At 39.0% G+C, this 14,458-nt stretch overlaps 1 protein-coding gene and 1 long non-coding RNA gene across 6 annotated transcripts in view; one reads left to right on the top strand and one right to left on the bottom strand.

The window, feature by feature from the left end:
- The window catches only part of ANKEF1 (ankyrin repeat and EF-hand domain containing 1), a 41,032-nt gene extending 27,732 nt beyond the window's left edge, over positions 1–13,300 (bottom strand). For 4 of the 5 annotated variants that reach the window (XR_008496024.2, XR_008496022.2, XR_008496023.2 and 1 more), the window contains exons 1-5: positions 12,879–13,271; positions 9,483–9,872; positions 4,836–5,035; positions 3,626–3,775; positions 2,475–2,598 (exon numbers count right to left, since the gene is read on the bottom strand). Coding sequence is in view for 2 of the 5 variants with exons in the window: in XM_063659307.1 (XP_063515377.1) it covers positions 2,475–2,598; positions 3,626–3,775; positions 4,836–5,035; positions 9,483–9,828 (820 nt within the window). In the remaining 3 variants the exon portion in view is untranslated. Of the gene's footprint in view, positions 1–2,474; positions 2,599–3,625; positions 3,776–4,835; positions 5,036–9,482; positions 9,873–12,878 lie in introns of all 5 variants that reach the window. The other variant, XM_054466451.1, reaches the window with a different exon arrangement.
- The window catches only part of LOC134738909 (uncharacterized), a 208,977-nt gene that overhangs the window by 170,827 nt on the left and 23,692 nt on the right, over positions 1–14,458 (top strand). The window lies entirely within an intron of this gene.

Here is a 14,458-nt window from a genome sequence, read left to right as displayed (position 1 = left end):
AAATTTCTATATTGGATAGTTTTAAGAACAGTGACTCTACAGTGTAATTCCATAGCATAGTAATTCCATAGTGCAATTCCATAGTAATTCTGATACACTGTTTTTACTTAGCTATTTATTTTGCTTACTCAGGGTGTCTGGGGGTTTTTGATCCCACCTCTCAAGCCACTTCTTCTATGTTCACCCAGCACTAAGGACCAAAGGATTTTCATCCTGGTTTAGCTCACCCTCTGCAGCTTCCAGCTTAATCCTAGTTAGAAACTTCCATGTGTATAAAAGACTCCAACATCCCACTTTAAAGAGCTAAAGGCAGTTTTCCTGTCCTTTTGACTAGGAGCTTTCTGTCTCCTCCTTTATGATTAGTAAATAAAGATCTATTCATTCCTTGTGAGACTTATGCTCCTCTGTGGTAAAGATGTTCAACTTCCAGCTGGCTGGTGCTGCAGAACTCAGGGAGTTGGGGGCCCAGGAAGAGGAGGAGGAGGACTCCACGAGCTCCTCTCCACTGCCCTTGGATGTGGCTCTCACATGCTTACAGGGAGTTGTCAATTGCTCCAGCAGGGGGACGAGGGGGCGAAAGAGGACCATCATGAGGAAATGTGAGAAATGAATTCAGCCAGCACAAATGCTTTACAATTAAGTACAGAAGAGACTAAACCCAGGGAGCTTATTCAGAAACAAGCATTTGATCGCTAAGGGTTTCTTGCTGCTCTGATTGCCTTAGATGTAAGATTCTAAAGGTAGAAATGTAACTGACAACACTTCTGCTGTGCAACTGGGTCACCCACATAGGATCTGGTGACGTGTTTATATTTCCGAACACGCACAGAACTCAGAACATTTTCAAACATTTGCTTTAAAATAGTCTCATGATTGAGTCTTCTAGGAAAATGGATCTTTTCTGCATCACTGAGTTAGGCCTTTTTGCACGACCCAGGCTCTGGTCCTTGGCTTCTCAATGTGCTTTCTGTGACTTTATTCCAGGAATACATAAATGATAGAGTATGTGTGATATTTGTCCCAATAAGAAATAAGTCAACATATTAAAGTTAAAGAAATTTGTCTCAACTTGACTGGATCTTTAGTTTTTAGAAATACATAATGTTAAATCTGAAATGTCAGAATAAACTGCTAATAGAGACAGATTTGAAAACACAACCAATTAAGACAGTTTGAGAGAACCAGAATTGCATTTGATATATTTTTTCTCATTTGCTAAAAGGGTTTATCACACTGGGGCCATAGGGAAAGTATACATTCATACAAGTAAAAATGGACGTTATTATGCTATTATAGTTATGCGGGCATGTTAGTTTTATTTATAATTTTAGTGACTTCTAAAATTTTCTGTCTGTGTGGAAGACAGAAAAATAAAACACTTTCTTTGCTCTATTATAGAGTCGTTGAACTTTAAGTTTTTGCCTATTTCTCATAAACTAGAAAAAATATATACAGTTCTGCAAAATGCAGTTCTATCTCTAACAGAGTAAAAAAGCTTTTAATGTGCATTTAATTAGCATGTAATTAACAAAAAATTCATATCCTTAAATATAATTAACTAATATTTTCATTTTAAGAAACTCATTAAGCTATATATGATATAGTTCATATTTCTAAATTAATACTTAAAAGCTACAGGAAAATCTAATATTAAAAATTCTGCTTACATTTCAAATTTTCCATGAAAATTTTCATTTCATGTTTTCCCCCAAATTATTTTCCCCATAACTGCAAATTATCCAGAAAAGTTATCTTTGCATTTGACACAATGGAACATTGTTTAAAATAAACTAATTAAAAATTCAAATGAAAGCAAATGGTTTCCAGTGTGTGTCCTTTTTTAGATTGATGTTGGCATTTTTAAAATAAGGAACTTAAACAACTGTAAGTTTTTTGTTGTTGTTTGTTTGTTTGTTGAGACACAGGCTGGAGTGCAGTGGCACGATCTTGGCTCACTGCAACCTTTGCCTCTCAGATTCAAGTGATTCTCGTGCCTTAGCCTCCCAAGTAACTGGGATTACAGGCGCCGTCACCATGCCTGGCTAATGTTTTTTTGCATTGTTAGTAGAGGTGCGGTTTTGCCTTGTTGGCCAGGCTGGTGGTGAACTCCTGACCTCAAGTGATCCACCTGCTTCAGCCTCCCAAAGTGCTGGGATTACAGGCATGAGCCACCACACCCTGCCCTCAACCATAAGTATTTGAATAATTAGTTGGCTCAGGAACAATCCCCTTTAGGTTTTTAACAATAACCTAAAATTTATGGACAAATGGGTTTTCATCACTTTTAAGAGCAGATTCATGATTTAACAGAGGGTAGTATAAGAAATAATTTTCAATTTTCTTTCTACATATGAGTGAGGTTTTGCTATAGAAAAAAATAAGCCACTGACAAGTGATAGGCCCAAATTCTCTGCTTATCTATGACATGGGTAAATCATAAGTACTTTAAGCACAAAATTGCTAGACAATTTTACCTCGCTGAGCTATATATTTACAGCAATCTGCAAAACCACCCATGGCAGCATAATGAAGTGGTGTGTTCCCATTTATCGAAATCAGCCCCAAGTCTCCATTGTAGGCAAAAAGAAGCTTCAATATCTGTAAAATAAACAGTGGATATTGTGGAGGAATAGGAATGTACATCTACTATATAAAAACTGACAGCTAGACCGGCACTATCCAGGACAATATCAATTAGCCACATATGACTACTGAAAATTCAAATTGAAATGAACTAAACTAAAAATATTTAAGTTTCATTTGTTTGTTTCACTAGCCACATTTAAAGTACTCAAAAGCCACGTGGCCATTGTGTTGTACTGTGTTGTATAGCACAAACATAGAATATGTCCATCATCACCAGAAGTTCTATTAAATAGCATTGATCTAGAGGATAGAAAACTCTATACTTAGACGGGGCACTACCATTTTTGTTAGTGTAGGTAATTTAAGAAAGCATCAGAGCATGGAAAACAGCATCCAAGGGGAAAATTCTTTACCAAACGTGGTTTCTATCTTTGTGTATACTTATATTGCAGGGAAAATAGTGATATAAATGAAGATAACTATGTTAAAACTCAAAGAAATTGAGTAAAGAAATTTCAGATGAAATTAAGAATTTAAAAAAATAGTGTTTTTATTTTGTTTCTGCAATGTTACTGTATCAGTGAGATATTCTTTGCTGTATGTTTAGATAATCAGAATACTTGAGTTTAAAATTCAGGTATATCAATATCTAATACACACAAAACCATGGAGATAAGAGTATGAGGGCATTGTTCTCCCATAATTAGATCATATTATATTTTGAAGATTCTAGTATGTAATGAAGTCATAAAATACAGTAGTCCCAGGTGGCAGAAGTTTTAAATCGTTATCATCGAGTGTACAGAAAAATACTATGAATAATATTAAATAAGTAAATTAGCAAACACATAAAACTAAATAAAGAGATAAAGTTTTTAAAAATATAATTTTAGAATTATTTGAGGAAATCAAGATGAAAACAACTAGGTAACTCAGAAAAATGTCTGCCTTAGCGTACTCTATATGACATATAAAAAATTTGAGAAAAAGGACAGAAAAGTTTTAGCAACAAATTTTAAAGCAAAGAATAGATTATTACATCGAAAAAGCCTCCTTTAGCAGCAAAATGAGCGGCATGATGCCTGTCATTGTCAAATGCATTCACTTCACCTCCTCTTTCCAATATGCCTCGAACTATTTCCACTACCCCTTCTCTTGACGCTTCCATTAAAGCTGTGCGGCCTGTGGACTGGACATGAAACAGATGAGACGCTGTTTATACCCATCATACTAAGTAGCAGAATCAGTACAAATACAGTCTGAATCCATTTGACCTTAGCTTTACACTTACAAGTTTAGTTCTCTACATTTTTCTTAGCTTCATTTAACAAAGAGGAAAAATTAAGCAAGTACAATGGGTCAGTATCCAAAACGTAGAATTCTAAAATCAGAGTCAAGGTCACACTGCATGCCCCTGTGAGAATATCATGCTAAAAAATATATTTCTTGCAAATAGAGCAGAATAAAAAGGGAGAAAAAGAGATAAAAATCAATACCTAATATAAAATTAGGTCATAGGTGTTTTATAATGAGAAGAAAATCAATGTTTAGTGTCAAGAAAGGGCAATTACAAGAAAACTCAAAATTAGCCAAATAAGGAGAGTGAACAAAATTGATATAAGAAACAACAGAACTAGGCTGAGCATGCCTGTAATCCCAGCGCTTTGGAAGGCAGAGGTGGGCAGATCACTTGAGGCCAAGAATTCGAAATCAGCCTGGCCAACATGGTAAAACCCTGTCTCTACTAAAAATACAAAAAATAATTAGCGGGGCATGGTGGCGTGCACCTGTAATCCCAGCTACTCGGGAGGCTGAGGCAGGAGAACTGCTTGAACCTGAGGGGCAGAGGTTGCAGGGAGCCAAGATTGGACCACTGCACTCCAACCTGGGCAACGGAGTGAGACCCTGTCTCCAAAAAAAAAAGGGAAAAGAAAAGAAACGGCAGAACTATATATTTTCTTTCTAAGAAGATACATCCTATTATGCATCAGCAATGCCTTTTTTTATTATTTCCTATAATGGTACCTTGACATTATGCATAATAAATACCAAATTTCCAAACATAATTAGGAAACAGACTATAGAGCCACAGCAATATGAAGATAATCAAAGTATACCATCTTCAAGCATTTTGAATCAAAATGAACAGTCTATCAGCTAACAGGATAATGGCATCACATTTAAATGCAAAGATGATACTATGCTGTAATTGAAACAAGAAATATTTGTAAACACAAGAATAGCCATACTGAGTTGATTGCATTGGGATTGGCTCCTTTCTCCAAAAGTGTCAGGCACACATCTTTAACATCATGTGCATCTTCACAAGCTCTAAGGAATATTGGCTTTCCTTCATAGGTAAAATTGTTGACATCTGCACCATGTTCAAGGGCGATCAGAGCACAGCGATAATGCCGCTTAGTCGGTAAAATGCAGTAAAACAAAACACCTGCAGAGAAATAAAATCCCCAGAGAGTATTTAACAGCTATACATATTTGACAGGAAGGAAAGTAAAATTATTAAAAATCCATATTTAGCCAGTTAAAGGCATATCTGCCTCAGTTTCCTCTCTGAAACCAACTAAGACACCAAGACAGAAAACAAAAAACAAAAAATCTTAATTCCTGATGTAGTTAGAAAACAGTCACAACCACATGTGATAGGACCTTGCTTATGGAAGAACTGGAGTGCTGATAGGTGAACCCTGTTGACCCTGAGTATTTGGCATCTTGCAGTACGTACCCTGAGTGTCCCTTCTTGGAATGCGCAGGGCTATAGCTATGTGTGCCAAAAGGCTACTGGTAAGTCCCCCGGTCCCCTCTAAAACTGCAGAATGGCAAAAGAGATGGTACTGGGTGATGAAATGTGTAGACCGGCCATGTTTGTTAGAAGCAGGCTGTCGGTATAGCAGTCAAGAGATGAAAAATTAGATGGCAAGTGGCTCTGCCATTTTAGCAAATCATTTTGTTCCACTGGAGAAAGGAAAACGCTAAATCCCTACACCCAGGACCTGTAACATACAGGCCTTCAATATAATCCATGTCAAAAGCATACTACACATCAGGGTTACTGTTATAAACCCAGGGCAGAGTGTTACTAAGAAAGTCCTAGGTAAATAACAATCAAACTCCAAACTGACTTTGTAATGAGTTCATTCCAAAAAAGGGACTTCATTCAAAGAATAACCAAAAAAGAAACCACTATGCAACCTATTAAAAAAAATACTGCAAGGAAAAAGGAAACTGATACTGAAAGCCATGCAAAAAGGATACATACTAGAAAAGACATACCAGTGAAAATTACTGGCTAATTCATTTCCATGATAGCAAAGAAATTAAATATAACTTGTTCTAAAATAAAAGTGCAAAGATAGACCTGAATCCTAAGATTAAAAGGGTATGTTGGGTCTTAGGAAAAGTTGCTTAAGAACAGTCAACAAGGCATGCCTAGGTAAAGCTAAGCAAAGAAACTGTCTCATAAGAATGCAGGCAAAAATTCAACTAATCCATAAAGGGGAAAAGTCCAGCTGCCCTCAAAAATTTATCACAACAACATTCAATGCTACAGTATAATTAAAGGATCTCTACACTATAACTTGGGAAAATAACAGGAAACTTTTATACCCAATCAAGACTTTGTTCATGTAAAAGCAACAGACATGTATAGTCCTAAGGATATAAGTAATCAGGGATATAAGCCCAAAGAAGTGACTTAAACTACTTGAAGGCAAAAGTGAGTTTTCCAAGAGATCAATAGAGAATATGTGACTAAAAGAACAGTCATAAATACTGAATCTCTTTAGCCACAGAACCAAAGCTAAGTCACCTTAGTAATTTTAGATAGAGAATAATATATTGCAATTCATAATAATGTAAAAATAATATAATTTATCAAAAATTTGGAGGGAAGGGAAGGAAGGAGAAATAGTATAAGTATTTGATCTTCTCATATTTTAGGGCTAAGACTGAGATAGTACGTAAAGCAGGTAAGGAGATAAAGTACAAGGTACTTATTATTTAAAAGGGAATCATTGAAAGAACTAAGTAATTATAATTGAGTATAAAATTGAGTGGTAGAAGGGAAGTAGCGGAGGTAAGAGGAAGGGTTATTGTACTAATCTTATCTAATTTATACTATTGTACTAATCTTACTAAACAGAGTAAAGAATCAATGAATACTGTTTAAGATGCTAACTCAATAAACAGGTTTAAGGGCACATGAAGTATCAAGTTAACCATTAAAATAATTAAAAACAGCCCATCGATTTTAGAAAATACACTTACAAGCATATAAAGAAAAACACACATATACAGCAAAGCAAAACAAATATATGGACCATATATGACAATACTTTCACATATATTTTATATATTAGATATATTTTGCCTTCACAATATAAAATAAATGATGTTTCTGAAGCCAAACCTATGGGAAATCTAGATAACTATAAATTGGATAAATTCCACCATTAAAATAAAAAATAAAATATATATGAAAATCAAAACCTAAATGTATTTTATATAAACGGATGTACCTAAAATAGGGTTACTCAGAACAGTTAAAAAAAAAAAAAGAAAAGATTGTCAAGGATATTACTGAAAAGAGAAAGTCAAAGACAGAGCAAGACATAGAAGGCAAGAACAGAGCAAAACAACAACAACAGCAACAGCAAAACAACCTAAGCATAATACCCAAGGAGGCTGAATTCATTACAAAAGGCCCAGAGCCACTTATGAAATGAATATTTCATGATGATGGCATGTGCAACACACAGTTAAAGTGTATCTGGGCTGACTCTTTAAGCCACAAAGAACACGAATCAGCATTCCTAAATTGAAGGGAAAACAGTTTGAAAAATATTGTACCTTATCATAGAACTGGCATACGGCATTGAGGACTGAGTACACATTCCTATAAATGCAAAAACCAATGGAATGGGAATGGGTGCTATAAGGAACTATTACAGCTTAACTTTTAAGGAGAATGATTCCACACTGTAATTAATTCCCTAGGACAACATACAAGAAATAATGTATTGGCTTAGAGCTTTACCTTCTCCATATTCTGTAAAATTGTTCCAAGAGAAAGTGCAGCTTAGGCCTAGGGCATGTCTCACATTCTAAAGACCCACTTAGCCATTTAAATGTTTGCTTATCCTTTAGGAACGATGTACAGTGAGTCAAACATGAGTCACCAGAAAATAGGACGTCAATGACAGAGAGGGTACTGTGGAATAAGCAAAGCACTTTGGCCAGTGGCAGCCAAACTGAGGGACGTGCAAGCTGAGTGAGGATTGTTGATGTGGGAAGAGACAATGTACTCTGTACAATGGGCAGTACCTTGGGTTATGCAGAGTGAGGGCTGCAGGCAGCCACCCTAACAAGCTTATGTGTGAAACAAGATTTTACATTTGTTTCCTTTTATAGTTTCAGTTCTGCCCATGAGATTTGTTTCCTTTAGCCGTATGCCTGTTGCATTTGCTGCAAGTATTTACTTGACCTTGTTTCCAATTTTACCTTGATTTTTTAAAAAAAATTTACACTTTTACATTGTTATGCTAAAGAATTTCTCTCTTTTTTTCTTTGTGATTTGTATCTCTGTTTCAAACTCAGTAAGTTAAACGTTTCTCTATTACAGTGATTCCCAAAGGTTAGTCCACAAAACTCCAGGCATATAAGATGCCATTAAAAAAATTATTTTGTGGTCAAATAAATATGGAAAATGTCACCATTTTTGAGCTAACAACGTGAAAGATAAATGCCTAAAATGTGTCTCTAATGAATGTGACCGTGGAACCAATTTTGCCTGTAGCACTTCTCAACATCCTGGCAATTCAGTGGTCCATGGAACACACTTTGGGAAATGGTATTCTATAGAGCTTTCAGAGGATACCATTTTTTCAGAATTTAACATTTCAAAATACATCTGGCCCCTGAATGCATCTGAAGTTTATTTTGTTACGTGGTACAATTAAATATGTAATTATCCCTTTTCTTTGTCCTCTTTTGTTCTAAGCAAGTAATCACATCAAACACAAAGTCTGGAGAGAGTTAGAAAAGTAGATTTTGCTCTTGTCAGTAAATATTCACATTATCAAATGAGATTCATTTCTCCATTGCAGGGCTGATGTTAATGGCCTTGTATCTGCAGAAACTCAGGACAACTGCTTAAACCTACCAGTTTACATTAAGCATATTGGTAATTATCTCAGTTATTTTTATGAGGCTGTGTCAATTCTTGCCTGAACCTTAAGTTATTTGGGCAAGAAGTCCTCAGACCATGGTCTTGAGATGATGGGATTAACGGTGTGGAAGTGCAGCTGTTTGATCTGAATCATTGTTGAAAGGTCATGTCTAAAGTTTGAAGTTGTATTTCCAAATACATTTTTAAACGATCCTAGAAAGTTGGAGTTTATGGAGAATTGACTTTAGTCCTTTCAAGTTTCCAAGTGCAAGTCCTTCCTACATCAGACTGCTATTTAGGGGGTCAAAATCCTTTTGGAGTCCTAGGTGTAGTGCTGCCTGAAATTCTAGAATGTAAAAAAAGAATAAGAAATGCTCTACTTCATCTTTGTTTTGAACAAGAGTTTATAATTTATAATGAATAATCAGTGTGTATAATGTTCAAAATTCTCCACATTTAAAAGAAACCACCAAACACAAATTAATCTAAGTATATGAGCAAGCTCTCATAACTGATTTCCCTAAGATATAGCTATCTCATTTTCAAAGTATGAGGAGACAGTTAGGTTTAGGTATAGGAGTGAGAATTTAGCCTTTCCGTTAAAACCATAAGTAATTCACTTCCAAAGCTGGAAAACAAAAAGAGTCCATGTTATTGCTTTCTGGCTACAAAGTGAATTGCAATCTGCTGGAGAGAATGTTGGAATTTTTACCTTTTCCTTCATTATCAACTATAGTCATATCAGCCTTTGCCTTTGCTAATATTTCCATTGACAATTCATGGCCCAGTTCTGCAGCCCTCATTGTGGGAGTACAGCCCATTCGGTCTTGCACATCAGGGTGAGCACCAAGGTCAAGGAGAAAGCTGACCATATCAATATCATTGGAAACTGAGGCTAAGTGCAAAGCACTAAGTCCATTAATGGGGTCTGTATAATTGATTAGTTCAGGGTATCCAAGCTTGGTCAGCTTCTCTATCTGCTTCTTGTCTTTGCTCCGCACACATTGAAGAACTTTGTAGATCTGTAAGTTCTCAAGTCTCTTATCTGCTAAAGCCATGCTTGACCAGCTCCTTGAAAATGCTTTCTGGACCAAAACTAAAGCTGAAGCAACAAAAAAGAAAAATAACTCAAAGTTAATTTTATCATCTTCATTTTGATTAAATAACAATATTTTGGAACTTCCTTAAGAACACAGATTGTTTTTTAAGAAATGTTCAGAAAGTAGGATTTACACATAAATACCAAAAATATATTGAGTGGGCATAAAGTTAAAACAGTTCAAACAAATCTTCCATAATAATTAAAAATAGTTTGCCAGGTGGTTTTCTTATTATCCATTTAACCTTCCCTCCTCACCACACTTTACCATTTTACCATGAAGAAGCTGAGGTTAACTAAATTGCCATGGTAAGGGTTTGAGTTCCCACCATCTATCTACATGGTTTCACACCAGCACGATAGAGAGATCATACAGGTTTTAATAGTTTTAAGGTGTTATAAAAACATATAATTTTGAGGTGTTCAGTATAAACAAATCTACTGGGCTCTGTAACATATCAGAGATGTGATGAGTGATTCCCATGTCATCTTAAGTGGAAAAGATGTAGTTAAATGGCTGCAAGGAAGCTGCAAATCTTCATAAACAATCCCCCTGTTAAATTGTGATGAGCATTCTAGTATGTAATTTTACCTCCTTGTATGGAAAATCTTTTGGATTGAGTAGCAGGTCATGCTAGGTATGACCAGTTGTTTCTTCATTTCTTATGAGAAAAGAACTCCATTATCACATAGGGAATCCAGTTGTTTCTTCATTTCTTATGAGAAAAGAACTCCACTATCACATAGGGAATCCTATCTGGGTCGTTTGGATGGGGCTGTCCCTTCTGTCCCCTGCCAGAGGAAAGGGTCTGTGGCCTAGGCTTGGCCCATTTGAGGGAACCATCCCTTTCCAGGTACACTGAAGCTCAAGCATATGTGCATAAAAGACATCAACCAATCAGCAGCCCATCATCCAGAATTATGAGGGAAGACTATTCTGCTGAAGTTGTTAAGCAGTATGGTGTGGGGCTGGGGCTGCAGGTAGCTCTCTTGGGTGCCACAGAGAGAGTCCATGCTTGGAAGATAGAGAGAGACTGAGATTGATGGCATTAGTTGCAACATGGATTCCATGGTGCCAGAAGCCATCTACCACTTTATGGGTAAATATATCTTCTCCCCCCGTCACCTTATTTTGGCATAAGCTAGTTAGCTGGGTTTCCAACATTTGCAATGAAAAGATTCCATCTTACTACAAAAGCTGAAACTATGCACCATCTTTCTCCATCGCAAGCCTGCTCCCTCACCTACATTCTCTATGGCAGTGAGCTCTCTCTCCTTTAAATGTGTCTCTCTAGGCACCACAACATCTCCATTGCCTGCTTCCATCCAACACCAATGCCCCCTCCTGCTCAGTCTCCTTTGCTGACTCCCCGTTTCAAGAAGCCTATGTTGGGTGCCCAGGGCTAGGTCCTCAAGACTCTTTTCTGTCCTCACACACTCCCCTGGTGTCTCGCCCTATCCCATGACCCTTGACCCTCAGCCCAACTCTTGCTCTGTCACCCAGGCTGGAGTGTAGTGGCGTAATCTCGGCTCCCTGCAACCTCCACCTCCCAGGTTCAAGCGATTCTCCTGCCTCAGCCTCCCGAGTAGCTGGGATTACAGGTGCCCACCACCACGCCTGGCTAATTTTTGTATTTTTGGTAAAGACAGGGTTTCACCATGTTGGCCAGGCTGATCTTGAACTCCTGACCTCAGGTGATCCACCCGCCTGACCTCGGGTGATCCACCTGCCTCAGCCTCCCAAAGTGTTGGGACTATAGGCATGAGCCACCGGGCTAGGCCTCCTTTGCCTTTTAATCTGTTTATAATGTGTGGTGGACTAGGGAACCAACTGAGGCTGCCTCAGAGTCATCCACTTGAACTTTGCTGCATGGCTTGGTGACGTTCACCTTAGCTGCTATTTGTGGCTTGTTTTATTCCTATCAGCCATATTCCGATTAGGTGCAGTGTCATCATACTGCATATGTATATGTGTCATCTATGGAATAGGGCAAGATGCTCCTACATAGGTAATGATTAGACTGAATCAATGCCACTTGATTTGTGAAAATAGGGATTTCCCAATCAGGGACTTCAATGTTGCCTCTGTTAGCACCCATCCCTTATGGAGAATTAATTAGCAGCTACAATGATGAATTCAGTAGGTCCATGGGTTGGTTTCCTGTGGACTGCCTCCCTCCCAGCTAAAGCCCTGAAGTGCTGGGGAGAGGGCACAGCTCCCTGTGTAGTGTCCTTTACAATCAACTGCTAAGACTGACCAAGAGCTCACCCCACTGCAGGAAATCACACAAGTGTAGCCCTTGAGTCGTGGGTTCCTTGTAAATTGAGCAGCATATAGGATCCTCCACATACAAGCACACCTGCACTTTTCCCCAGCATGACCCTGGGCCACCTTAGACACATCTAACCATCTACCAAGGTAGTGGAATAGAGCAGAATGTCTTAACTTGAGGTCCATGTTCAGGGTCTGAATACTCGGAAATTACATGAAAATCTGTGGGAATGTGCGTGTGTTCAGGTCATTTAACTCTCAAAGGGGGCTGTGCGACAAGGGAGGATCATTAGAAAGAGGAATGGAGGAAGACAAGCTTGGTACAGTGGAGTGTAGGGTTTGAGGTGGGGAAATCCGTTGTGATCCTCCCTTCCCTGTATCATTATTTACACTAAAACTAGTTGGATAAATATGGATATGCTACCTACCTAGTTTGTACCTCAGTTTCTGCATCTGTGAACTGGGAATAGCAATGGTGCCCACTTCATGGGGCTGTGTGAAAAGGAAATGAGATATGATCCTTGTAAAATATTTAGCAAAGTCCTTCAATATAGGCTCCCTATGAAAACACCAAACTTTTGTGGGTTTCAGCTCACCCACAAGTGTAAGCGATAGTTTACATGTTGGGGGTTCTCTACTGTGCTTTCCACTTTTTAGTCTCCAGAAAAATCTGGAGAAGAGAGCAGTGGAGCGGGTAGAGATGTAATGTCAAAGGAAAGGCCACGTGTCATGCTCACCTCTTAGTCTTCCGGGCGATCAGAAGCCAGGGATCTCTGGGCACCTATGCGCCTGGACCTGCTGGGGCGACCAGGGAGGCCCCTGCTCGCCTCCTCTGACGCTCAGCGCTGGCCCAGCCACGACCTTGGGCTCCCGGAGCCCGGCAGAGGCACCCAGGCGTGAATGGTGTCCCTTTGGGTAGGGCTGGCGAGCTGGCGCGCTTGACAGCAGGGCTGGATGTGTGTGTCCATGGGCCGGATGTGTGCGTCCATGGGCCCCGGGTCCCCGGAGGGCGAGCGCGCGGGCAGGTGAGCGCATGGGGCGGGGTGGGACCCCGAGGGACCGGGCTGATTGTGAGCTTCGGCCACGCAGGGCGCGGCTGCCGGGGCAACCGCAGCGTGCGAGATGTGGCGGCGCTCGCCTCCGCCTCCGCCTCCGCCTCCGCCTCCGCCTCCGCCTCCGCCTCCGCCCCCGCCTCCGCCCCTCGCTCCTGGCTTCTACGCCAGGTGGCCTGCCGGCCTGGGCGGGATGGGGTAGCTGCGCTGGGCGTTCCAGGACGGCGCGCAGAATGCTGCTGTCTTGAGGATTCCGCCCTTCTCTCATCCTCTTCTCCCACCTCCTGCCCTGGGTCAGAACGTAATTTAGTTATAAAATTAAAGCTGCATATGGCAATTAAAAAAATGAAATCAAATATACAATAAATAGTTTACAAAGTACAATTAAATGAAAAATACAATAAATTACACAATAAAGCGAAAGTGAACCTACTCTCAACTGCCACAGATTCTTGTAAATCTTCCCAGAAATTTTCTTTCCATACTCTAGGATGCATATATGCTTAAAAAATATTTATACACAAATGGAAGCAAATATGGAGATCATTTTATTTCAGGGCCTACAAATGCACCATAACACCCCTCTCTCTCCCTCCACACATGCTTTTTGGCGCAAAATTCTGAAAGCTTTGGTTTGATTATGTGAATGTAAAACATATATATGTGTGTCTATATATATATGCTTTTTAATGCTGTATGTAATTGCTTCCAATTAAAAACAGTAATTCCTTACACCAACCTACCCTATTCTACTCAGAGACTGTTTAAAAATGTTAAGAGCAAAGACATGGAGTCAACCTAAATTCCCATCAATGATAGACTGGCTGAAGATAATGTGGTACATATACACCATGAAATACTATACAGCCATAAAAAAGAACAAAATTATGTCTTTTGCAGGAATATGGAGCTGGAGGCAATTATCCTTAGCAAGCTAACACAGAAACAGAAGACCCAATACTGCATGTTCTCACTTATGAGTGAGAGCTAAGTGATGAGAACACATGGGCACACAGAGGGGAACAGCACACACTGGGGCCTATTGGAGGGTAGAGAGTGGAGAGTGGGAGGAGGGAGGGGATCAGGAAAATTAACTAATGGGTACTAATCTTAATAGCTGGGTGAGAAAATAATTTGTGCAACAAAACCGCATGACACAAGTTTACCTATATGACAAATCTGCACATGTACCTCTGAACTTAAAAGTCAAATAAAAAATAATAAAAATGTTATTAAGGACTATTTCATGCACACCAAAATATACT

The sequence above is a fragment of the Pongo pygmaeus genome, chromosome 21, assembly GCF_028885625.2.
Source record: "Pongo pygmaeus isolate AG05252 chromosome 21, NHGRI_mPonPyg2-v2.0_pri, whole genome shotgun sequence".
In the NCBI taxonomy this organism is placed as follows: Eukaryota; Metazoa; Chordata; class Mammalia; order Primates; family Hominidae; genus Pongo; species Pongo pygmaeus.
This window is presented reverse-complemented; position numbering and strand designations above follow the sequence as displayed.